Source organism: Mus musculus, chromosome 19 (genome assembly GCF_000001635.26).
Source record: "Mus musculus strain C57BL/6J chromosome 19, GRCm38.p6 C57BL/6J".
Classification (NCBI taxonomy): Eukaryota; Metazoa; Chordata; class Mammalia; order Rodentia; family Muridae; genus Mus; species Mus musculus.
The window spans coordinates 46,573,224-46,598,047 of NC_000085.6; the positions used below are offsets into that span (position 1 = coordinate 46,573,224).

Below are 24,824 nucleotides of genomic sequence, written 5' to 3' on the forward strand. Positions count from 1 at the left end.
CGCCCATTGCGCAGGCGGTCTCGGGAGGGGCGGGAGGGCGGGGCGGGCTGGTGAGCGACCCAGCGGGAGGTGCAAAGCCGCCCACGTGGCTGGCCGGAGCCTGTGGCCTCTGATTGGTCGGAAGTGGGGGCGTAGGGCGAGGGGGTGGTTCCCGGGCCTAGCCGCGACACTTCAGTTCTGCTTTCCTGGTCAGCTTCGCCTGGTGGCAGTCGCGGGGTGCATCCCTCTGGGACCAGGTAAGAGTTCGCAAGTGCAGCCAAATGCACAGCTACTCCTAATCCCCGCGCCTCCGAAGGGAGCGTGGTTCTGCTCTGTTGCGGCTGCCAGGCGCTGCGTGCTGGACTTGCATCTGCAGAAGCCGCGTGGCCGGAGGGACCCACCAGGGCTCCAATGGATTCTTCCCTTCTGACCCCGGTTGTCTTCGGGTGCCAGGCTTTAGGGCTCAGGAGTTGCGGCTACGTCTCTATCTCCACATTCTTGTTAGAATCCAGGATAGGTGATTTGTACTGTGTTGGGGGAGGTCGCCTGAGAGAGGGCGAGAGATAGGGAGGTTGGGGACCGGTCCCTAGCATTGAGGTTAGCTGGCAGCGGGAGTGTTAGATTGTTTGGGATCTGCTGGATTTTGCTAAACCGGGTTAGACTGCAAGCGCTACCTCCCGCTCCTCTCACGCCCAGGGCCGACCACAGGACCTTTGTGGCATGTTGGTTCCCGACAACCTGCCTTCGTGGAAATTGCATTCTTCCTAGTGGAATGTTTTTTTTTATATGAGGTTTAATTTCCTTACAACCCTAGAAATCGGTTATTGTAGATGATAAGAGTCCGGACTTGAACTAACTTGTAAACTATTTTTTTTTTTTACTTGTAAACTATTTTATAGTGTTGCTTGTAAACACTGTGGCCCAGGTAGGAGTGCTGTTTGCCCCCGGGGACTGAACTCAGAATGCAGGGGTTTGTACAGGGTAGGCAAGCACTCTGCCACCGACCTACATACACTACACCCCACACCTCAGAGCTGTTTATACCTGTTAATAAGCAGAGAACTCTTCCAACAGCTCATAGTTTAGGTAGAAGTGGTATCTCTGGAAGTCTGTTGATGTGTGTTTACCTGTTATCTATCTTACAGGTCCATGTATGTCACGTACATAGAGAGCAATTCCTGTCGCAAAGAAAGGGTGACATATTATTATTATTATCAATAGTTTAATCTGGGGTTCAGGCGTTACCTCTTTCACCAACCTAGTTGCCATTACTTAAACAAAGGCAGATTTTTCCAGTATGGGTTTTCAGGTTTGTTGTCGTTGTTGTTTTGAGAGTCTTACTATGGAACTCTGGCTGGCCTGGAACAAAACTATGTAGACCATACTGGCCCTAAATTTGCACAGGACTGCCTCCTTCCTGGGTACTTCTGGGCACTGGGTACATAGTGCGAAGCTTTCAGGTCTTTTTTACAACCAAGTAAAGAACTTTCTATAAAACCTTTAAAACTATTTGCTTTACGTATATGAATGTTTTGTCTGCATGTATGTAAGTGCATCATCACATGTGTCTTTGGTACCCGGGAGCTGGAGTTATGGGTGGCTGTCAGTCACCAGGTGGGTGCTGAAAACTGAACCCAGGGATTCTTGCAGAGCAGCGATTGCTCTTTAAAGTGCTGAGCCATGGCTCCAGCCCCACAGTCAGAAACATCTGCTACCTGCCTACTTGTATCGGATCCTTGGAGGGAAAAGTCAATTCTGAATCTTGACTAAAGAAGTTCAAGGTGATCAGACAGAAGGTGGTGGCGCACGCCTTTGATCCCAGCCCTTGGGAGGCAGAGGCAGCTGGATCTCTGAGTTCGAGGCCAGCCTGGTCTACTAGGACAGCCAGGGCTACATGGAGAAACCCTGTCTCAAAAAAAGGAAAAGGAAGAATAAAAGAGGCACTAGGTGAGTTGTTAGATTAGAGACCCCTCCCCTTCCGTTTATCTACTAATCTACTGCTCTTCACACTGGGGCCCTTTTGTGGGAAAAGGCACATTCAGGGTTCCCTCAGGTAGCACGGTATCTGTTTTCACTGTTACCTTGGAGTCCCGATGAGTGTGTCTGTAAGCAGGAGCCTGGGCCTGCTGGTTTAATTATTACCGTCATTCTCCTGCTTGTTCTAGGCAACCTGACGGTAGTCTGCTATTTCAGTGGTCTTTGGTCTGCTCTTGCAGAGTTTTGAGCTGCCTGGACCTCCCCTGGCCAAGTGCCCACAGGGCAAATATTCTATGGGGGCAAGTACTCTTACCTCAGAACTGTGACTATGGGTCTGTTCTGAGCTTTGGTCCCACTTGCTGGAGGAGATGAGCTTTCTCTAGGGAAGATCACTCTTAGTCTGCTTCATTTGTTCTCTTCTCTCTCTCTTGTGCTCTGTCTCTCATAATTGATCTCGAGTTAAAAAAAAAGTGTGTGTGTGTGGTGATCCAGTACCTTGTGTATAGAGTGAAGATACGACCACTCCAGGTTATGGTTGAGGAGAAGATTTTACTGTAGATATGACCGGAAGTACACTTAGAAGCATCTGGGGGAGTCCAGAGCAGGGAGAGAGAGTAACACATTGAACATGGCCAGCAGAATAAACCAGGCCCTGGGAGGAAGACCAAAGAGGGGTCAAGAGAGCCCATGGCTGAAATGGCGCATGCGGGGGGTGGGGGAGGGGTGGGGGAGGGGTAGGGGTGGTGTTCTATAGGATTGAGAAGCTGGAGGAAGGGAAGCTGGTTTTCCTGAGCTGAGGAAGTTTAGGGTAGGGGTGGGGTAAGAAAAGCTGGGAGGAGTCACAGGTGAGTGAGGCTGAGGCCAGCAGACACTTCTGTGTGCCCAAGCTCCTGAGTGTCTTTTGGACTGACACCCCACGAGTGAGCGGGGTCAGAGGACTACTTGCAGGAGTCCCTTTCCTCCTTCCACCATGAAGTTCTAGCCAGTGAACAAGTTAGGCTGGGTGACAATTGCCCTTGTCCATCTACTCACCTTTCAGGCTCCCCCCCTCCCCCCCCCCCAGATAGATAGTTTCAATGTATCGCCCAGGTTTGTCTGAGCTTGTTTTAAAACAAGAAACATTTTACTTTATTTATTTGGTGGGTTGGTTGGTTTTGGTTTGTTTGAGACAGAGTCTCAATATGTAGCTTTGGCTGTCTTTGAACTCCCAGAGATGCACATGGCTCTGTCTCCCAAGTGCTGGGATTAAAAAGAGTGTGTGGGGTTTGCTCAGCCTCCTTTGACTTTTATATAAATGTTTGCCTGCCTCTATGTGCACTCCACTAGTGTCTGGTGGTCACAGAGGTCAAAAGGTGTTAGATTCCCCTGGAATTGGAGTCATGGATGATTGTGGGAACCACCCCGTGGATGCTGGGAACTGAAGTCTTGGGGTGGTCTGCAAGAGCTGTACCCCTGAGTGGTGGTATGAATGAGAGTGACCCCCATATGGGCTGGAGAGATGGCTCAGTGGTTAAGAGCACCGACTGCTCTTCCCGAGGTCCTGCGTTCAATTCCCAGCAACCACATGGTGGCTCACAACCATCTGTAATGGGATCTAATGCCCTCTTCTGGTGTGTCTGAAGAAAGCAATGGTGTACTCATATACTTAAAATAAATAAATAAATAATAAATAAATAAATAAATAAATCTTGAGAGAGAGAGAGAGAGAGAGAATGGCTCCCATAGACTCATATATTTGAATGCTTAGTTCTCTACACTGGTAGACTGTTTAGGAAGGATTAGGAGGTGTGGCTTTGTTGGAGGAGATGTGGCCTTTGAGTGGCCTTTGAGGTTTCAAAACCCATGCCAGGCTCAGTCTTTTCTCTCTGCCAGCTCTCCGTGGATTGGGATGTAAGCTCTTAGCTGCTGATCTAGCACCATGCCTGCTAGCCCGATGCCACACTTCCTACCCTGGTGGTTATGAACTAAACTTGGAAACTGTAAGCAAGCATCCTATTAAGTGCTTTCTTTTAAGAGATGCTGTGTTCCACTTGGATGGTGATGGCACTTGCCTTTAATTCCATTGCTTGTGAGAAAGAGGCAGAGGAAGGCAGATCTCTGGGAGTTTGAGGCCAGTCTGGTCTATAGAGAGAGAGTTCCAGAACAACCAGGGCTACATAGAGAGACCCTGTCTTCAGAAACCAAAGACAGAAAACCATGCATGGTGTCTTTTCATAGCAATAGATAATAATAACTAGCTAAGATGCAGTCTCTCTAGTCCTGGTCTGAATTCTTGACCCTCCTGTCTTTGCCTCCCAAATGTGGGGGTTTCTGACATGGGCTTCCATTTCTGGACTTTTTTGTTTATCTAGCGAATGTATGGTGTTGTGTGTATTGGTATATGAATGTGTTTGTGTGAGTGTATACACGTGGGTGTCTTCTTCAATCCCTCTCCCTACAACCAGAGCTCCGGATGCTAGAAGATCTAGTCCTGAGTCAGGGTCTCTCACTGAACTCCGAGCTCGTTCAGTTAGACTGGCTGGTCGGTGGGTTCCCGGAATCTTCTCCTTGTGCCCCCACCTTCCCACCCCAGCATGGAGGTTACAGGTGCACATCTCTACCCGGTGGTGGCACTTTACAGATTGAGCCATCTTTCCAGCCCCTTCTTTTTCTTTTTTAAGGTGGAAAATAGATTATAGTGAGCAGAGGACCTCTCCAGGTGAGCGGGAGGCACAGCCTCGTGACCTTGTTACAGCCTGGGTTGGGTTGATGTTCTCCTTCTCTCTGCTTGATACTGGTGGAACTGACAGTGTGTAACTTCAGGGAGACAGACCTGCTCTTACTGTGTGACCAAGGCAAGTCCTGAGTTTGACTTAGAAGTGCCATCCTTGAGATCAAGAGAACCCAAGATAAATTGTAACATATATCTTAGAGTAAGTAAGTTTTTAGAGGGCATAGGCGAGATAGAGCACTGATGGTGCTAATGAACTTCACTGTCTGTCTGCTGTGAATGACAGAAGCCCATGATGCTGTGAGGAAAGGCAGGAGGCTGTGAGGGCTCAGAACAGGAGGACCAGGGTTTTCCCTGAAGGACTCAGGAACTATGCATGTCCTTTGTGGGGGGATGTTGTTTCAGATACATAAGTGTAAATTTGGGGAGGAACCTTATGGCTTATTTAAAAAATAACAAAAGAAAGCAAAAGTGATAACCGCAGCCCAATTCCCGAGACCCGCAGGGCAGAAGGAAGAGAACTGATTTTCCCTCGAGCTGATCCCTGACCTCCACGTGTGCTCCACCGTGTGTGCCTCTCCTGCTCCAAATAAAAAAACAGACATGCAAATGAATAGTCCAGAAAGCAAGCGTCACCTGCATACTTAGCGTGTGACCACCACATCCTGGCGGAGGGGCCTCTGCGTGAAGGGCAGAGGCCTCTGTAATATTACCTTGAAGGTGGGAGGAGATGCCAGAGAGGGTTGGCTCTGTAGACGTGTATTGCACATGTGTGCGTATGTATAGGTGGCATGTGCACGTGTGTGTGTTTTGGGAGCATGGCACTTTGGTCCGTTGAGCTCAGTCAAGCTGTCCTCAGCCTGTGGCTCTGCGAACCAAGAAAATGTGTGACTTGCCAGTTAGACTCCTTTTAGCTTCTGTTGTGTCTAGGAAGTGAACCTTTTTCCTCCACCACGCATGCAGTTGGATTGAGGGAAACACTTTTGGTATTGGATCTATCCTATGGGGGTCAGGGAGAGAGGAGGGAGGCAGGGGAGAAATCTGAGTTCTGTCAATGATCACTTGCAGTCCAGCTTCTGTCTTCTCCAGAGATCCCATTTGAGGCCATTTTAAGGTCAGGCATGAGTGCTGTGGGCTCGGCATGTTGATTTTTCCCTTCAGTTTCTGGAGTGTGCTAACCCAAAGTCTCTCCCACCCTAATAACTACAACAATGCAGAAGTTGACCTCTATTCTCCATTTCCCCTCCCGTTGCTTCTGCCTGCCTCTCTCTCCTACATTCTTTGCCGTCTTTTCAGACCACCTATTTTTGTTCATCTCTTAAACATAGCAGTTCATCGGGGCTTATCTTCAGCATGCTCTCCCTCTCCCTCTCCCTCTCCCTCTCCCTCTCCCTCTCCCTCTCCCTCTCCCTCTCCCTCTCCCCTCTCCCTCTCCCTCTCCCTCTCCCTCTCCCTCTCCCTCTCCCCCCTCTCCCCTCTCTCCCTCTCCCCCCTCCCTCTCCCTCCCCCCCTTCTCCTCCCCATCTCCCTCTCCCTCTTCCTCCCTCCTCAAATTTTAGCTTAAGTGACTTCAGAGCTACTGATGCTGTTATAGCCTAGCCTATGGCTCTGTACTTTCATGCTGTAATACCTGCCTGCTGGCAAGCTGGACTTTCCCCAGGACACTAAATATTCCATGCTAGGCCTCAGGATAGCTATCGAGGAAAAATGAATACATTTCCCAACTTTACAGGTGAATATTTAAATTAAGTAAGGTGGTGCTTTAAAAAGCAAACAAACAAACCCACAAATGACCCTTTTGATGGTTACTCTTCATGTCAGCTTGCCTGCATTCAAAATCACTTAGGAGACACACTTCTGAACATGCTTGTGGGGGTGTTTCCAGAGAGGTTTGACTGGGTGGGAAAGACAGCGCTTTAAATGTGGTTGGCACCAACCATGGGCTTAGGTCCTAAAGTGAAGCAAGATGGGCACCAGCTTTCCCCTGTTTTACCACCTCCCTCTCCTGCCACCAGACCTTCCCAGCCACCGTGGGATGCATTCTTAGGAACCATGAGCCAAAATGCCCCGCCCTTTTCCCTCCTAACTTCCATACTTTGTTCTGCAACAAGAAAGCAGTAGCACCAGGATTGTAAGGAGAGGAGCCATCGCTCTGTCCCACCTGATCACGTGGCTTTAAGGAGAGGAGCCATCGCTGTGTCCCACCTGATCACGTGGCTTTAAGGAGAGGAGCCATCGCTCTGTCCCACCTGATCACGTGGCTTTAAGGAGAGGAGCCATCGCTGTGTCCCACCTGATCACGTGGCTTTAAGGAGAGGAGCCATCGCTGTGTCCCACCTGATCACGTGGCTTTAAGGAGAGGAGCCATCGCTGTGTCCCACCTGATCACGTGGCTTTAAGGAGAGGAGCCATCGCTGTGTCCCACCTGATCACGTGGCTTTAAGGAGAGGAGCCATCGCTGTGTCCCACCTGATCACGTGGCTTTAAGGAGAGGAGCCATCGCTGTGTCCCACCTGATCACGTGGCTTTAAGGAGAGGAGCCATCGCTGTGTCCCACCTGATCACGTGGCTTTAAGGAGAGGAGCCATCGCTGTGTCCCACCTGATCACGTGGCTTTAAGGAGAGGAGCCATCGCTGTGTCCCACCTGATCACGTGGCTTTAAGGAGAGGAGCCATCGCTCTGTCCCACCTGATCACGTGGCTTTAAGGAGAGGAGCCATCGCTGTGTCCCACCTGATCACGTGGCTTGCAGGCCTTCGGCGTGCAAGAGGGATGGATGAGTTTGCAACCACAAACTAGGAAAGGCCTCAGACACCATCGGCAGAACCTAGTGGACCCGTTTGGTTGGAGCTTGAAACTTGAGGAACCTGAGAGAAATGCAGATGGTGGAAGCCTGCCCCTGGAGCTTCTAGAAGGAAGCAGGGCCCCTCCTGTGCCCAGGGCTAGGGAGCATATATGTTCCGTCCTGGCAGTTAGTAGGCATTCTGCTCATACCAAGAAGGTTCGAGTGAGGACAAGTTAAAAAGGAATTTGTTTTGGTGTTTTGGCTAAATTGTTTGGAAATTTGAAGACAGCATGACATCTAGGCTACCTTGTGCTTAACTGCTCACTGATCTTAGACATTCAGTGGAGAAAAGACGCGAAGCAGAGGGTCACAGGCTTGACTACAGGGTCACCAGCAGCTACGGTTGTGAAAGGGACAGTACTATTAAAGAGAACCTCTGCTCTTTTTCACTCGGATGTGTAATGAGAAAGATTTCCTGCCGACCATTTACACATCCAAGGTTCCACTCTGTGGAAATGCAGATTCAGTTGAGAGCAGAGAGCCCCTGTTGTTTAAGACAACCACCTGTGGAACTGTTTTCCCAAGTTTGGTTGCCCAGGTACACAGCGACCATCACAGCTGTGGATGGAAGGAGCCGGACCACTTCTCAAACTTGCAGTAGAATTAGAACTGCCCTTTTGGATTTCCAGGCATCCAAAGTATAAGAGCAACAGGCTGCCAACTCACATGCCAAGGCTTTAGGAAGCTACTGAGATCAGACAAGTCTGCTGGGTCTCCTGGTGAGCCTCGCCCTTTTTACAGACTCCCAGCCCCCATAGGAGACTGGATGCTAGCATTCACAATTCTCTGCTTCCCAAATGCAGGCACGATGTGCCTAACCACCTCACACTCCTGCTGCCATGGTGGTTAGACTGTGTTAAAGAATCTCTCTGAAGGCAGGCCTGGTGAAGAGGAGAGGGCTTCTGTTTCAGAACGCCTATGTTTCCTATTACCCTGCTAGTGCCAGGGGATATTATGTTGGCTCTGATGAGCTCTTATTGCTGAGTCAGACTGAGCTCCTCAGTGGCAGATGCAGTCTCCCTTAGTGTGATCAAGCACAGGCTGGCTACGGACATGGACCAGGACGCGCTTGGTGGCAGTTGCTCAGTTCCATCACCATTCATAGGGGCCTGTCTTAGTTAGGGTTTTCCTGCTGTGAACAGATACCATGACCAAGGCAACTCTTTTTTATTTATTTATTTATTTATTTATTTATCTATTTATTCTTAAGATTTATTTATTTATTATATGTAAATACACTGTAGCTGTCTTCAGACACACCAGAAGAGGGCATCAGAGCTCATCACCGATGGTTTTGAGCCATCATGTGGTTGCTGGGATTTGAACTCAGGACCTTGGGAGACCAGTCAGTGTTCTTAACCTCTGAGCCATCTCACCAGCCCCACCAAGGCAACTCTTATAAAGACAATATTTAATTGGGCTGGTTTATAGGTTCAGAGGTTCAGTCTATTATCATCAAGGCAGGTATGGTGCATTCAGAGCTGAGAGTTCTACATCTTCATCTGAAGGCTGCTAGCAGAATAGTGGCTTCCAAGCAGCTAGGATGAGGATTTTATAGCCCACACCCACAGTGACACACCTACTCCAACAGGGTCACACCTTCTAATAGTGCCACTCCCTGGGCCAAGCATCTACAAACCATCACAGGCCCCTAGATCATCATAGGGGATGCTTAGGGTCCCTGGCTGCCAGGGCCTCTGGGAAAAACTGGTTAAGGAATTGACTCTCATTCTTTCTTTTTTCCTTAAGTCTGTAGTTTGTGAACAATATGGAGGGGGATCTGTCTGGCTTTAATATTGATGCTCCCCGCTGGGACCAGTGCACTTTCCTGGGGCGCGTGAAGCACTTTTTTAACATCACAGATCCTCGCACGGTCTTTGCATCAGAGCAGGAGCTGGACTGGGCCAAGGCGGTGGTGGAGAAGAGCAGGTGAGTGCGTGGTCGTGGGAGGGACTGGAGGAACCAGTGCCATACTGCTGGGCTCTCTAGGGGAGGGAGAAGCTGGAGCTAGCAGAGGTCTCAGGAGTCAAGGATCGGGTCAGGGTGCCACTGATGCTGTCCTTGGGTTACAGGATGGGACTTGTGCCCCCTGGCACTCAGATGGAGCAGCTGCTGTATGCGAAGAAGCTCTACGACTCGGCCTTCCACCCTGACACTGGGGAGAAGATGAATGTCATTGGGCGGATGTCCTTCCAGGTCCCTGGTGGCATGCTCATCACGGGCTTCATGCTCCAGTTCTACAGGTGAGTCCAAGATGGTGGAGGGGCCAAGCTGTAATAACAGTCTTGTCTTGTTGGTCAGTCACTCACCGGTACCGGGCATCCACCGTGCTAAGTTCTTTCCATGAATGGCCTTTTCCCTCTCTCAGGCCTACACACAGATGCTGTCACCTCCTTTTGCTAGACAGGACTCTGGTGGCTAAGTGACGGTTCCTGACCTCGCTCAGAACTTCAGGGGCCTGATGGTGACACAGACAGACCTCGAGTGCTCAGTCCGCGGCCTCCTGAGGACTGTTATGCTATTACTATTATTACTTGTCTTACTATTTGGGGAGTCTCACTGTGTAGCACTGGCTGACTTAGAACTCTATGTAGATTAGGCTGACTTTGAACTCACAGAGACTCAACCTGCCCCTGCCTCTATAGTAATTAAAGGAGTAAGGGATTTTTTGTTTTGATTTAATAATTTGAAGTGGGAAGATCCACATTTTTTTTTTTTGGAGAAACACTTTTATTTAAAAAAAAATATTGTGTATATGTGAGTACACTGCGTTCAGACATGCCAGAAGAAGGCATCAGATCCCATTACAGATGGTTGTGAGCCACCATGTAGTTGATGGGAATTGAACTCAGGACCTCTGGAAGAGTACTAAGTGCTCTTAACCATTGAGCCATCTCTCCAGCCCAAATAAGTCTTTTTTTTTTTTAAAGTTGACATTTAAACTTTTATTTATTTATTTATTTATTTATTTATTGTAAGTACACTGTAGCTGTCTTCAGATGCACCAGAAGAGGGCATCAGGATCTCGGGTGGTTGTGAGCCACCATGTGGTTGCTGGGATTTGAACTTCGGACCTTCGGAAGAACAGTCGGGTGCTCTTACCCACTGAGCCATCTCACCAGCCCTTTTTTTTTTTTTTTTTTTTAAGCAAAAACAAAAACAAAACTTTTGCCAGGTGGTGGTGTATTTCTTAATCCCAGCACTCAGAGGCAGAGGCAGGTGGATCTCAAGGCCAGCCTGGTCTACAGAGTGAGCTCTAGGACAGCCAGGACTACACAGAGGAACCTGTCTCAAAAACCAAAACCAATAAACAAAGTTACATTTGTTTATTTTCGTGTGTGTGTGTGTGTGTGTGTGTGTGTGTGTGTGTGTGAGAGAGAGAGAGAGAGAGAGAGAGAGAGAGAGAGAGAGAGAGAGAGAGAGATGGGAGTATATTCCACAGTGTTTGTGTGTGTATGTGAGAGAGAGAGAGAGAGAGAGAATGAGAGAGAGAGAAAGAGATGGGAGTATCTTCCACACTTCCACAGTGTTTGTGTGTGTGTGTGTGTATGAAGGTCAAAGGACAACTTAACAGCTGTAGTTTCTCTCCCTGGGGCTAGAACTCAAGTGTCTTTCTTTCCCCATCTAGCCATCTTACCAACCTCTTTAGTTCTTTCTTTTTTGCTGTTGTTACTGCTTTGTTTTTTGAGACAGAGTCTTACAATGTAACTCCAGGTGGCCTGAAACTGGCTATGTAGAGCAAACCTCAGACTCAGAGAGATCTACCTGTTTCTGCCTCTGGAGTGCTGGTACTAAAGGCATGTCCTCCTAAATTCATTCATTCATTCATTCATTCATTCATTCATTCTCTCTCTCTCTCTCTCTCTCTCTCTTTCTCTCTTTAATTATTTATTTATGTGTACAAGTACACTGTAGCTGTCTTCAGACGCACCAGAAGAGGGCATTGGATCCCATTACAGATGGTTGTGAGCCACCGTGTGGTTGTTGAGAATTGAACTCTGGACCTCTGGAAGAGCAGTCAGTGCTCTTAACTGCTGAGCCATCTCTCCAGCCCCCTAAATTCTTTTGTTTGTTTGTTTGTTTGTTTGTTTGTTTTCGAGACAGGGTTTCTCTGTATAGCCCTGGCTGTCCTGGAACTCACTTTGTAGACCAGGCTGGCCTTCAACTCAGAAATCCGACTGCCTCTGCATCCCGAGTGCTGGGATTAAAGGCGTGCACCACCATGCCCGGCTCTAAATTCTTAAAGTATAACTCCCACAGTGGATTTATGTTTTGAACGTTACATCCAAAGGAAAAATGAAATGGCCCTTTCTTGCTCTTTTCTGTTGGGAAGGGAATAAACTTTCAATGTTCGACTCTCCCTCCCTCCCTTTCCCTCTGAGTTATCTTCCCCTCTCTATTCATTCAGTTAGTTGGTGAGCTATGGCATAGTCCAGGTGCCGGGGATTAAATATTTTAGAGTCTTCCCTCTTGGAGACACAGCATAATGTAGATTGGGAAGTAGTGGTTTTCGGTCGGGGAAGGAGGGAAGAATTTTGAGTCATGGGAACAGGACACATGGAGTGATTGTCTCAGGAAGGGCAGAAGAAGGATCAGAAAAATTCCAAGAAGAAAAGTATTGGGCTGGAGAGATGGCTCAGTGGTTAAGAGCAATGACTACTCTTACAGAGGTCCTGAGTTCAATTCCCAGCAACCATGTGGTGGCTCACAACCATCTGTAATGGTTGCCTTCTTCTGGTACGATTGAAGACAGCTACAGTGTACTCATATACATATAATAAATAATTTTAAAAAAAGGAAAAAGTATTTTAACCAAGCAGGATTCTGTGAAAGGAAGAGGATGTATCCCGGGGTGGGATCCCATCTAGAAGCCCAGGAGCATAAAAAGACTGGGAATGTCTTAGGGAGCTGCGGATGCTATGGTGCCACCCCAGAGCCCCTCTTTATCTCTCTTCCTCCCTTGCTTGTAGGACAATGCCTGCAGTCATTTTCTGGCAGTGGGTGAACCAGTCCTTTAATGCCTTGGTCAACTACACCAACAGGAATGCAGCTTCCCCCACGTCTGTCAGGTAGGCGAGCTGCTATCCTCTGACTCTCTGAGCAGCCCTGCCGCTCACTCGTGAACTTCTTTCTGAGTGGGGTCCACTCTGGGCAGGTGGCCAGACTACCCTTTCCCAGTGTTTGAAATATTAAGACCAACTGAGAGTATCTTTTCCCCAGACTATTTTGAAATATCCATTCTTTTGACTGATTTATTCTTTTCTTTTTTTCTTTTTTTTTTTTTTTTTTTTTTTTTTTTTTGAGACAGGGTTTCTCTGTGTAGCCCTGGCTGTCCTGGAACTCACTCTGTAGACCAGGTTGGCTTTGAACTCAGAAATCCGCCTCCCTCTGCCTACTGAGTGCTGGGATTAAAGGTGTGCGCCACCACCGCCCGGCTTCTTTTCTATTTTTTAAAAAAATATATATTTATTTTTACTTTTTAGATTTATTTATTTTGTGTTATTCTTTGTGCACGTCATGCTTGCCCTGTGCCTACAGAAATCAGAAGAGGGTATTGGATCCCCTGGAACTGGAGTTATAGATGGATGTGAGCCACCCTGTGGGTGCTGGGAATACAACCTGGCTCCTCTGCAAGGGCAGCCAGTGCTCGTGAGCTCTAGAGATGGATGGCTCAGTAGTTAGAGCATGCTCTGCATTGCCAGGGCTCCTAAGTCCGGATCCTACCACCTAGGTCCAATAGTCCAGCTCCGGGGTCTCTGACCTCTACATGCATGCATGCTCACATGTACACACACGTAATTTAAAAAAAAAAAAAAAACAAGCTGGGCATGGTGACTCACACTTTTAATCTCAGCCCTCAGGAGACAGAGGCAGGGGATCTCTGTGAGTTTCAGTCCATCCTGGGCTATGTAGTGAGACCCTGTCTTAAAACCAAAACTAAAACAGTGCTCTTAACCACTGAGCCATCTCTCATTCCTCAAGGTTTATTTTTGTTTGTGTGTGTCTTTTGTTACTGATCGCCATATGTGTGTGCAGAAGCCACAAGGTGTTAGATACCCTCCAGTTGGAGTTGCAGGTGTTATAAGTCATTGGGTATGGGAGCTGGGAATTGAACCTGGTTCTCTTAACCACTGAGCCATCTCTTTAGTCCCAGAATTTTGCTGAGTGTTAATTATGTGCCAGGCAAGGTTCTAGAGGCTTGAGATTCCCTTATGAGTAAGAAGAGGCTCTGTTTAAAGATCTTCTAACTGGGCTGGCAGGCAGAGCTCTGTGAGTTCAAGGCCAGCCTACATGTTGAGATCTCTCTCAATAACCCAACCAAACCAAACACATGGACGAGTGTGTAGTGATGCTTGCTTGCCGTTTTGTTGTCATGGAGATGCATGGTGGGACAGGACAGCAGTGGCTCTGTTTGGACTGTTCCCTTGGGAAATCCCTTCTGGAGAGATGGCATCCAACTGGGCTCTGAAAGATCAGTGTTGTCTTAGCTAGGGTTACTATTGCTGTGGTGAAACCATCATGAAAAGCAACTTGGGGAGGGAAGAGTTTATTTCACTCACAGTTCCATAGAACAGTTCATCACCAAAAGCAGGGAGGGCAGGAACTCAAGCAGGGCAGTAGACAAGAGCTGATGCAGAGGCCATGGAGGGCTGCTGCTTACTGGCTTGCTCCCTCTGGTTTGCTCAGACTGCTTTCTTATAGAACCTAGGACCACAAGTGCAGGGATGGCACCACCCACAATGGGCTGGGCTGTCTCCCATCAATCACTAATTAAGAAACCACAATGGGCTGGGCCGTCCCCCATCAATCACTAATTAAGAAAATGCCTTAGAGCCAGATCTTATGGAGGCATTTCTCAATTGAGGGTCCCACTTCAGATGACTCTAGCTTGTATTAAGTTGACATAAAACTAGCCAGCATAAGGATTCAAATATGTAGGAGGCCGGGAGGGTTCTCTAAACAGGGAGCAGCAATATACACTGGCTCTGAGGCAGAAAAAGTGCTGTGTGTTTAATGCTCTGAGAGAGGACTGAGGGTGCTTGGCACTGAGTGATGGGAATGTGGGTGAGACAGGTCACACGAGTCCTGAAGCCCAATTACTCGAGTCTCTTGCTAAAGAGACCCTGGCCCTGCCTGAGCCACTGTGACACCACTCCCAACACCTACGTGTTCATCCATCTCGAATTTCTCTCTCACTAGGCAGATGGCCCTCTCCTACTTCACAGCTACTACTACTGCGGTGGCCACTGCAGTGGGCATGAACATGTGGACAAAGGTACGTACGAATGGGGAGCTGTGGGCACAGTGACCACCAGAGGGCAGCAGAGTTCCAGTGAAAACAGCTTGCTCCAGCTCATAGGAGTCTGAGGATTCCAGAGTGGATGTCTGGACATATGTCACTGGCTGTGTTTGATTGCCTCTCTTCCTGTATATTCCAAAGCCTCTTGTTTGAGCTTGAATAACTTCTGTTGTTCCCTGCCTTCAACAGAGAGCCCCACCCTTGGTGGGCCGATGGGTGCCTTTTGCCGCTGTGGCTGCCGCTAACTGTGTCAATATCCCAATGATGCGACAGCAGTGAGTACAGGGAGCCTTGTTCTCTTTCTCCATCACAGGGTTAGCAGGGACGGAAAGGAGGCCAATGCGCTGAGCCAGTAGCTTCCTGGGGCTGGGCAGTACAGAGAAGACCAGTGGGCCACCTCAAGGGCCACCATTCCTCTATAATGGACCTAAGATAGTGGGCGATTTAAATTTAGTGTATTGGGTTGAGTGGGTTGATTAGTCATGGACCTATGGACCAGTCCTTTTTTCTTGTCCATGTCGGGGATTGAACTCAGTGCCTTGTGCATGCTAGGTAAGTGCTCTGTCCCTAAAACTATACCCCTAGCTTAGATCCTGGCCACGGGAATGAAAGTCAGAGCTGTAAATGCTGCCTAACTTCCCAAACTCTTAGAATAGCTTACTGGCAGAAATGCTGCAGAACTGAGCATCTAATGCTAGCACAGTATCCACGTGCTCCGAGAAGCCAGGGGCGGGGCAGGTGTGCCCTGGAGCTTTTCACAAAAGGTAATGCAGAAACCCATTGTATCTTGCAGGTTTTGTTTCTTGTCTTCTTTTTAGAGTCTTTTTTTTTTTTTTTAGAGAGAGAGAGACTTACTTACTTTGTATCCTTGGCTGACTTGGGAGTTTACTATGTAGACCAAGCTGGCCTTGAGTTTACAGAGATCCACTTGCCTCTGCCTTCTGAGTTCTAGGATTAAAGGCATGCGCCACCATGCCTGACTAAAGGTTTTATTTTTAATAATGTGTATGTATGTGTAGGTATGTGTCTGTGAGTGCAGGTGCCCGCAGAGACTGGACTCAGTGGATCTCCATGGAGCTGAAGTTACAGGCAGTTGTGAAACTGATGTGGGTGTTGGGAACTGAACATAGGTCTTCTGCAAAAGTGATGTGTGCTCCTAGCCTCCGGACTGTATCTCACTGTGTAGTCCTGGCTGGCCTAGAGCTTGCACTGATCTGCCTCTGCCTCTGCCTCTGCCTCTGGAGTGCTGGGGTTATAGTCGTACATTTCCAGAGGCAGTGGCAGTGGCTGCTGCTGCTGCTTCTTCTTCCTGTTTTGTTTTTTCTCTCTGACATGCTGGGTATTAGGCCTAGAGGCTCGCCATGCACACTAGCCAAGGATGACTACTGAGCTACATCCTCAGTCCAGTTTCTGTTTTCTTTTCCCTTTTGTATTTTTCTAGAACACGGGTGGCATAGGGCTGGGTATCTTGGATGCCATTGCCACTGTTGTCAGTAACTACAGCCACATTTTTTGGCAGGTGGAGGCTCACCACGGTAGCCCCTGGAGAAAGAGCTTACGGAGTGCTGTGCATGCACATCTCTCCACTCTCCTCCACTCCTTGCTCTGCCTAGCTCCCCAAGCAGATGAATGCGTATGGCTGTTTACCTGGTCTCCAACTGAGGGACGCCAAGAGCTTGTCTACACAGAGTAGCTACTGCTTGGGGGAATAGGTACTAAGTCAGGCACTGATCTCGGAACTTGGCCAGTAGATCATTTAATCCTCACTAGGTTCCATGAAGTAGGTGTCAGGATTATCCCTATTCTCCACATGAGGAACACTGAGGTTTAGAAGGGTTAAAGACCATTCTCAAGGTCACACATACGCCTACAGCTTTGGGAGTCTGCCCGCTGAGGCAGTGAGGATCCGGGGCTGGCTTTCTTGGCCTCTGCTCAGGATGGCTTCTGAGATACCATCTACTGGGATGAAGAAGAGAGACCAAAGGGCCAGGCTGCAGGAGGGGCTTCCTCCTGCATCAGTCCTTGGAGCTGGTGACCTGATGGGATCACCTGCCCGGCAGGTTCCTTGCACCTACTTCCTAACATCTAGAAACTTCTGTTGTTTAGGGAACTCATTCAGGGCATCTGTGTGAAGGACAGGAACCAAAATGAGCTTGGCCATTCTCAGGTAAGCAGAGGAGAGACTTCCTCCTCAGACCCCATCCCTCCTCGATGGCCTCACACTTGTCCTGGGTGCCATTGCAGGTCTGACACCCCCCATCCTCATTTAGTTCTTCAGACAGGCTTCCCACGTCATTTCAGGCAGGCGGGTTGGGTAAGGGCACTTGGCTCCTGGTGGGTCCATCCATGCCTTTACCTGCTCAGACTTGGCCATGTTCCCCCCTCACCTATATAGTGCAGCCCATGCACACTTGAAAAGTGATCCCTGACAGCTCTTCTCTGCCCCCAGAGAGCTGCGGCTGTGGGCATCGCACAAGTGGTTATCTCTCGGATCACCATGGCAGCCCCTGGCATGAGTAAGATGGGGAACACCTCAAATATCAGGGTGGGAGGGACCCTTGAATACCTAGTCGAGGCCTCGGTCACCTCAGCTTTCAAGTGGGAGGTACCATTACCTTCTCAGGCTTTTTGTGAGAGTGGACAGGGGACCCACACATGTTCTTCCAGTTTCTATCAGTTCATCTGATTGGGGGGAGCAAGGTAGCTTCATTTAGCTAATAATACTGAGCAATAGTGGGAGGTCTCTGGGAGACAATGGCAGAGGCAGTGGACTGCCCTGGGTCCCTGCAGGGCTGTATTGCAGAGTAGATACAAATGCGTTTGTGTGAGCCTGCAAGGCAGCTTTCATTTTGAGAAGGATGCTTCGGGTCCAGGGGGGGTGTGTCTGCCTTCTGCTGGTGAACACACTTTTGGGAAGCGTGCTTTCTCTGGGACTTGGGGGAGAGTCTGTGTAGCGGTGCCTGTGCAGTCTCTGTTTTTCTCCCAATGGCGAGTATTTTCTGGAGAGTCTTGGGGAGACGGCAGCCCCCTTGGCTGTGATCTGCCTGCAGCTGTGGGCTTCCCTCTCAGCCGCTTGTCTCTTGCAGTCCTGTTGCCTGTCATCATGGAGAGGCTGGAGAGACTACACCTGATGAAGGTAGGTCACTCTCCCTGTTACTCCCCCACCCTCCCACCGCACGCCGAAATTGGCCGAAATTGGCCCTCCTGCCCTTCCCAGTAGCCACCACCCCATCTTACTCAAGCAGAGCCTGTGCCAGCCTTTATCGGCCTCTGTTTCAGATATGAGAACAGGCTTCCTGACCTTGTCTGCAGGGAGCCAGGAGAACACCTTTCCCCTTCAGGGAGGCCAGTCCCAGCCTCTAGCGTCTTCTGGTGGGGTAGGTGCAGGGTGTGCTCTGCAGCAGCTGAGTCCCTCATGGGCTGCTTTCTCTGTTTTTTTTTTTCTTTTCTTTGAGCAGAAGGTCAAAGTGATGCACGCCCCCCTGCAGGTCTTGCTGTGTGGCTGCTTGTGAGTATGTCCTCTTGATGGTGTGAGCTCTCTGCTGGCTGCAGCGCCCAGGGGTGTGAGCCGGCATTCTTCCCAAGGTCCCCTCTCCCTCAGGTCCAGAGAGGGTTTAGAGAAGAAGTAAGAACTGAGGAGGCAGAGGTTGGTTGGGGCTGTCAGCATCTCAGCCTCACAGACAGAAACAAATGGCACACGGTGTTCTTAGCAGCTTGGGTTTGACCGGGATGTCATTGATTGTGCCCTGCTGGTGATATAGTTCCTTTCCCTACATGGCACAGGTGCCTGTGACCCTGCAGGCTGATGTTTACTCTCCTTAGTTACATCAGTTATTTAGTTACATCTCCTTAGTTACATCATTATTCTCTTCCCCCATCTGACTGCAGGTGTGAAGTGGAGGTTGGAGTCGGGGGTGGGGGGGTGGGGTGGGGGGCGTGTCACAGATTTCTATCACCAAGTCACGATGAATTGCCTGGATGATAGCTCAGTGGCAGAGTGCTTGCCTATTCTGCACCTGACCCTGGGTTCAATTCCCAACCAGGGTGGTGGCACACAGGATGCCCTCCCAGCAGAGGCAGGAGCAGGAGAATCAGTAGTTCAGGATCAGCCTCAGCCAGCCCCTGCTCCTGGTCGACACGATGACCCTGTCTCAAAACGGGGAGTAGAGAAGGGCTGAAGGAAGGCAGGTCAGGAGTGTAGGCTCGGGACAGGGTGTGGCCAGGCCTCTGGGACGTGTCCCTAACACTCCTCTCCTTCCTTACAGCCTCCTCTTTATGGTGCCAGTGGCGTGCGGACTCTTCCCTCAGGAATGGTATCAGCCATTTGTCGCCTGCCTCATTTGATAGTTTTATCAAACACCCTGCTACTGCTTAGAGTGACTGCTGAGAGGGAGGGATGGGTCGGAAAGTAGATGTTTCCAAGGACGCATCTTGCGCATCTGCCTAAATTCTGGCCTTCTAACTCGGGGTGAATGGCACACCAGCTAGGACTCTGAGGGACTGGGGGAGAAGCCAGAAGTTAAGAGCTGATCTCACCAATGCCTTAGGGACATGGTGGGGGACAACAGGAGGTATCTTGTCCTGCCGGCTGAGGGTTAGCAAGGCCACTTCTGCCTGGATCTGGCCTTTAAAGTTGAATAAGACATTTATTCTGCTTACTCTGGCTCATGCTCTGGTCTGTGCATGGGCTTGCACCTCTGCTTCCTCTGTGTTTCCTGGAAGGGAGGGTGGGAGAAGAGATGGGGGGCGGGGGGACTGTCAGCCCGGGGTCAGATGGAGGCTGGCTCCAGGACACAGGTGTAGCTGTGAATGACCTGAAATAGTAGCAGTTCACTCCACCCTCCGTGCGGGATCATGGCCATTTGGCAGTCACCTCCCGAGTCCTGAGCACTGTGCTCACAGACTGGTGGAGAAGACAGATGTTAAAGCCAACAACTGTAGTCCATCCAGGTAGAGGAGGCAGAGGTCAAAGGTGACATTTATTCCAACAGAGACCAATGATACTTTTGTCTGTAAAGATCAGGAATTGAACTTGTAATTCCACACTGGGGGTGGGCATGGAGTTGAAGTAGGAGGATCAAGAGTTCAAGGCTGGGGGCTGGAGAGATGGCTGGTAGGTTGAGAGCACTGGCGACTCTTCCAGAGGTCCTGAGTTCAATTCGCAGCAACCACATGGTGGCTCATAACCATTTGTAATGAGATCTAGTGCCCTCTTCTGGCCTGCAGCCATACATGCAGGCATAGCGCTGTATACATAATAAATAAACCTTAAAAAAACCCCAAAAACCAAAGTTCAAGGCTAGCCTGGGATATATGGACCCTAGCCAACAAAAGCAGTTAAAAACTTTTTTTTTTTTTAAACAACCCTGTCTCAAAAAACTTAAGAAAAGGTCTGGGAGATGGCGCAGTTGGTAACATCCTTGCCATGCAAACCCTAGAATCTGAGTTAGATCACCCAGATTCTATGTAAAAGAGCTGAGTGTAGCAGTGTGTGCCTCTAACCTCAGGGCTAGGGAGGCATGGGACCTGAAGTTCAATGACTGGCTAGCCTAGCTACACTGGTGAGTTCCAGGCTCAGTAAGAGATCTGTCTTCCCCAAATAACATGGAGGACAACTGAGAGAGGCATCCAATGTTAATTTCCTGCTTTCATGCACATGTGGACATACATACACATGCATGCACATACATACACATGCATGCACATACATACACATGCATGCACATACATATACAAGCGTGCACATACATACACAAGCGTGCACACACACACACACAAAGCGGGGATGGTGATATTTTAAAATATTGGAATGGACTCTCTTCATTTCATTCTGCTGCCCGGGCACACACAGTGACTAAGAGCTACTGGGGGAAGAAGGATTTGCTTCATTCATGTGTGTGTCTCTATGTGCTGGTGTTTGCAACAGCCAGAAGAGGGCCTTGGGTCCCTTGAAACTGAGTTAAGGGCGGGTTTGAGCTGCCTGACATGGCTGCTGGGATTTGGATTAGCGTCCTCTGGAAGCCATCTCTCCAACCTCGTTTTTGTTGTTTTTGTTGTTTTGTTTGTGGAAAGCAGAAGAGATTTTATTCAATGTGGGTACATTGGGAAAAGGGACAAAGATGCAGCGGCCCATCAAGGGTCCTGAAGTGACAGCACAGTTTAGAAGGCCAAGGACCTCCAAGCAGGCTCGGTCTTATCCTGTAGAACGGTGTGAAGTCTTTCAGGGAGATAACTCCCTAGGGGAGGCAGGATTTATTTGGCTGGTTATCTGCGGCAGGGCAGGGCAGGGCAGCAAGGCAGGAACTCAAACAGGAGCTTGAGGCAGAAGCCATGGAGGCATGGTGCTTAGTGACTTGTTCATGCAGGTTCATACTTTGCTTTCTCAGAGCCCAAGGCCGCCTGCCTGGGGAATGGTGTCGCCCGACCTGGGTACTCCCACATCAGCCAATAACCAAGACATGCCTACAGATCACCTTGATGAAGACAGTTACTCAGTTGAGACTCTTTTCAAGTGACTCTAGGCCATGTCAAGTTGATCGTTAATGCTAACTAGGTGACATGAGTGGGCTTGTTTCGCAGGGTAAGTTGCTAGTGTCTTAGTAGTATCCTCATAACCTCCTTCTGGTTTCCTTTTCAGTGAATTATCAGTTTCCTATCTAGAGCCAGAGCTACGGGACACCATCAAGGCCAAGTATGGAGAACAAGTCCTCTTTGTCTACTTTAATAAGGGTCTCTAAGTGCTCCGTGCCTGCAAGGACCAATCGGTACACCGCGTGGACCAGCTTTTCCCTGGCAGCTGTGCATACCTGTGTCTACATTCCTCTTTGCAATAAGGTCTGAAAGCCAGGCTAGATGGGGAATAGAATAGCCTCAATTTGGGTGGGAAGATGGTTCCTGCTTCTATATAAGCACCTAATTTATTGGATTCCAGAGGGCAAAATTCAAAAGGGGATCAAGGTGGTTGGGGATGTAGCTTGGTTGGGAGCGTTTGCCTGGCATTCACAAAGCTGATTCAATTCTTTGTGCCGTACGATTCAGGCATAATTTTATATGCTTGTGATCCCTGTACTTAAGAGGTGGTGGCAGGAGGATTAGAAGTTCAAAAGTTGACAGATAGTGGTGGCACACATCTTTAGATTCAGGAGGCAGAGGCAGGCTGATTTCTGAGTGTGAGGCCAGCTGGTCTACAGAGCTAATTCCAGGATAGCCAGGGCTACACAGAGAAATCTTTTCTCAAAAAAAAAAACCAAAAAACAAAAAACAAAAAACCACCAAAACAAATCAACAACAACAACAACACCAAACCCAAAAAGTTCAAAGGTAACCTTAGCTACATGGGGAATTCCAGGATAGCCTGAGCTAGAGACTTACTCAAAAAATAGAGGGAGGGAACAAGAACAAGGTATTTTGCCTGCTTTGTCCTTGCCCCCTGACCCTTGGGACCAGAAGCAGAGGTCTTCTCAGCAGAGGTTGCTGGTGTATGGGAGGTGCTCACACAGTTTAGGATATTTAGAAATCGAGTGATCCTTGTCCAGTCAGGACAGAGGATACACTAATCTCTTCCTCTTCTCCTGCTTCCTCCTTTTTTGGGGGGGGGGGGATAGCCCTGGCTGTCCTGGAACTCACTCTGTAGACCAGACTGGCCCCGAACTCAGAAATCCACCTGCCTCTGCCTCCCGAGTGCTGGGATTAAAGGTGTGCGCCACCACGCCCGGCTTGCTTCCTCCTTCCTAAGCAAGAGAAACATTTACCCTTGCGATTCTTAAAAAAAAAAGCTTTTTATCATTTTTTAAAACATTTTTATGGGTGGGTGTTTTGCTCCCATGCATGTCTCTGCATGCCGTGCCCACAGAGGTCAGAGAGCATGTCAGATCATCTGAAACTGGAGTTACTACTGTGAGCCAGCCTGCGGTCAAACCCTGGTCCTTTTGAAGAGCAGCGGCAGCTCTTACCTGCTGAGCCCTCTTTCCAGCTCCTTATCCAGGGAGAGATAAAGGAGCTATGTGAATCTTCTTGGGGACTCATCTCTACTCTTCCCCATGATGCCCTGACTGGGCTATCCCATTGGGAATGCTTCTAGATTTGAGTTTTTCAAGTCCTTGGAGTTATTTGTACTAAAAAAGACAAAAACAAACACAAACACAAAACAAAAACAAAACCCATGGACAAATAGTTCCTTTCCTTGGCCCATTAGGTCTCATACCAAAGAGGGCTGGGACACCTCTGAGTGGGAATTCACCAGGACTACAGCCTTAAAAACATGTAGGAGAGATGCAGGGCAGCACCTTTAATCCTGTACCCTCTGGGCAGAGGCAGGCGGATCTCTGAGATCGAGGCCAGCCTGGTCTACAGAGTGAGTTCCTGGCCAGCCAGGACTACACAGAGAAACCCTGTCTTGAAAAGACAAGGAAAATGAAAGTGTAGGGCAAACCACCATTTTACGGAGGTTATGTGGGGCATCAAGCTCTGCGCCTTGGAAAAATGACTATTCTGTCTTAATATCATGTCCAAATCCACTTCTGGGACCTTTAGCTGAGAGGTCTCTTCTCTCATTGCCTTCTCTGTTTTACAAGTCAAGTCCCTCACTGTGAGTGGGATGATTTCCTGCTGCCTTCCTTCCCTCTGCCTGTTAGGTCACATACCAAAGATTGCTGAGTGCTGGTGGGATGTGGAGCCTCACTTGGACACCTCAGACAGGAAGTCCACCAGGGCCAACAAGCCTAAGGAGGGCACAAAGGGCCACTTTAGTTCCCTGGGGGACTGGCTTACCTGGGGTCAGTGTGTAATGAGTTTTGTCTGGCAAGATTTGCTGATTCTGTTCAAACGCACCATTATGAATTGAATAAACTATTTGAAAGAACATGAAACACTGTCTGCAAACTAAGCTACTAACCCCTGATGGAAAGCAGGTTCTATGGTCTGACTTTGGCCTTGGCATGCCAGAGGATGTCACAACTGTAAGGGAACCTGTCTGATTTCCTTAATAATGGAGAAGAACCCACCGACCCTTGTCGGTGCTCCACAGGTCTCCCGGCGTAGATTATACATTGTCTTAGGGCTGGAATTGGCGAGCCATACATAGTCAAATCTGCCTGCTCTCTGGGTTTGTTTGTTTGGTTTTTTTCTTTTTTGTGCACTTAGGAACAAAAATTTATTTTTACGTTTCTTAATGGGCTATTAAAAGAAAACCTAGAATATGTGATAGAAGCTGTGCATGTGTCCCGTAGACTTTTAACACGCCTCCCCTATCCCGCAACTGTGACTTTTAGAAATAGATACTAGGCCTATGGGACATGCCATCAATCCCAGCACTTTGGAAGCAGAGGCAGCTGGATCTTCATGAGTCTGAGTCTACCCTGCTCTACATAGTATATTCCAGCCCTGCCTCAAAGGGGGAAAATGTGCACTATGGTCATCCGAAGATGTTGTGAAAACAGGTGGAAAGGCTCATCCCAGCTTCCGGTTCTGTAGGTCTGAGATGGAGCCCGAGGATATAACGCTGCCAGCATTCATCTGACACCACACAGTTGTACCAAAGGACTTCGAGTGCCGAGATCCCAGCTGTGATTTAACCCCACACCCACTTAGACAGTAAAATGGAACTCAGACAGCATGAAATTGGTATTTTCCTTTCGATGAAGCTCAGGCTATGCAGTCGTGAGTGCTGAGATTACAGCTATGCACCTCCACACCTAGCCAAATCCAGCCCTTTAAATTGTATGGTTTAGTAACGTTCAGTCCAGTCACAAAGTGCTACAGTTGTCACTACTGTAATCCAGAACACTTTCACTGTCCCTCCTAGAAAGCCAAGGTCGGTTCGGCAGCAGCCACACCCCCACCCGCTGCCAAACCCTTATCCATTTAGTTGAGTTGGCCTGTAAGGTGTTGAACAGCAGTTATAATGAGCAGGAGGGCTTTGCATGGGAACTACTAACACAACTTTGAGGACAGCCTGAGTTACCTAGTTTCTGGCTTGTATGGACAACAGGAAGAGACCCTACATCAAAAACTAG

The 24,824-nt window shown here is 48.8% G+C and overlaps 1 protein-coding gene across 3 annotated transcripts; it reads left to right on the plus strand.

Moving 5' to 3' along the window:
- Window positions 1-101: 101 nt before the first annotated feature.
- Sfxn2 (sideroflexin 2) lies at window positions 102-23,678 on the plus strand. 3 transcript variants are annotated; one of them, XR_386525.3, is made up of 13 exons: window positions 102-236; window positions 9,261-9,440; window positions 9,584-9,754; window positions 12,482-12,580; window positions 14,712-14,787; window positions 15,001-15,086; window positions 16,918-16,978; window positions 17,261-17,327; window positions 17,898-17,947; window positions 18,270-18,319; window positions 19,077-19,124; window positions 21,449-21,645; window positions 23,445-23,678. XR_386525.3 is itself a non-coding variant. In NM_053196.3 (12 exons), exons 2-12 carry the CDS (start codon window positions 9,280-9,282, stop codon window positions 21,546-21,548), a joined length of 969 nt encoding a protein of 322 aa, NP_444426.3. In that variant the 5' UTR covers window positions 142-236; window positions 9,261-9,279; the 3' UTR covers window positions 21,549-23,678. The 3 variants fall into 3 exon arrangements, 1 of the variants encoding a protein (NP_444426.3); NM_053196.3 differs by having other exon boundaries at window positions 142-236; window positions 21,449-23,678; XR_003952829.1 differs by lacking the exon at window positions 15,001-15,086 and having other exon boundaries at window positions 106-236; window positions 21,449-23,678.
- The last annotated feature ends 1,146 nt before the right edge of the window (window positions 23,679-24,824 follow it).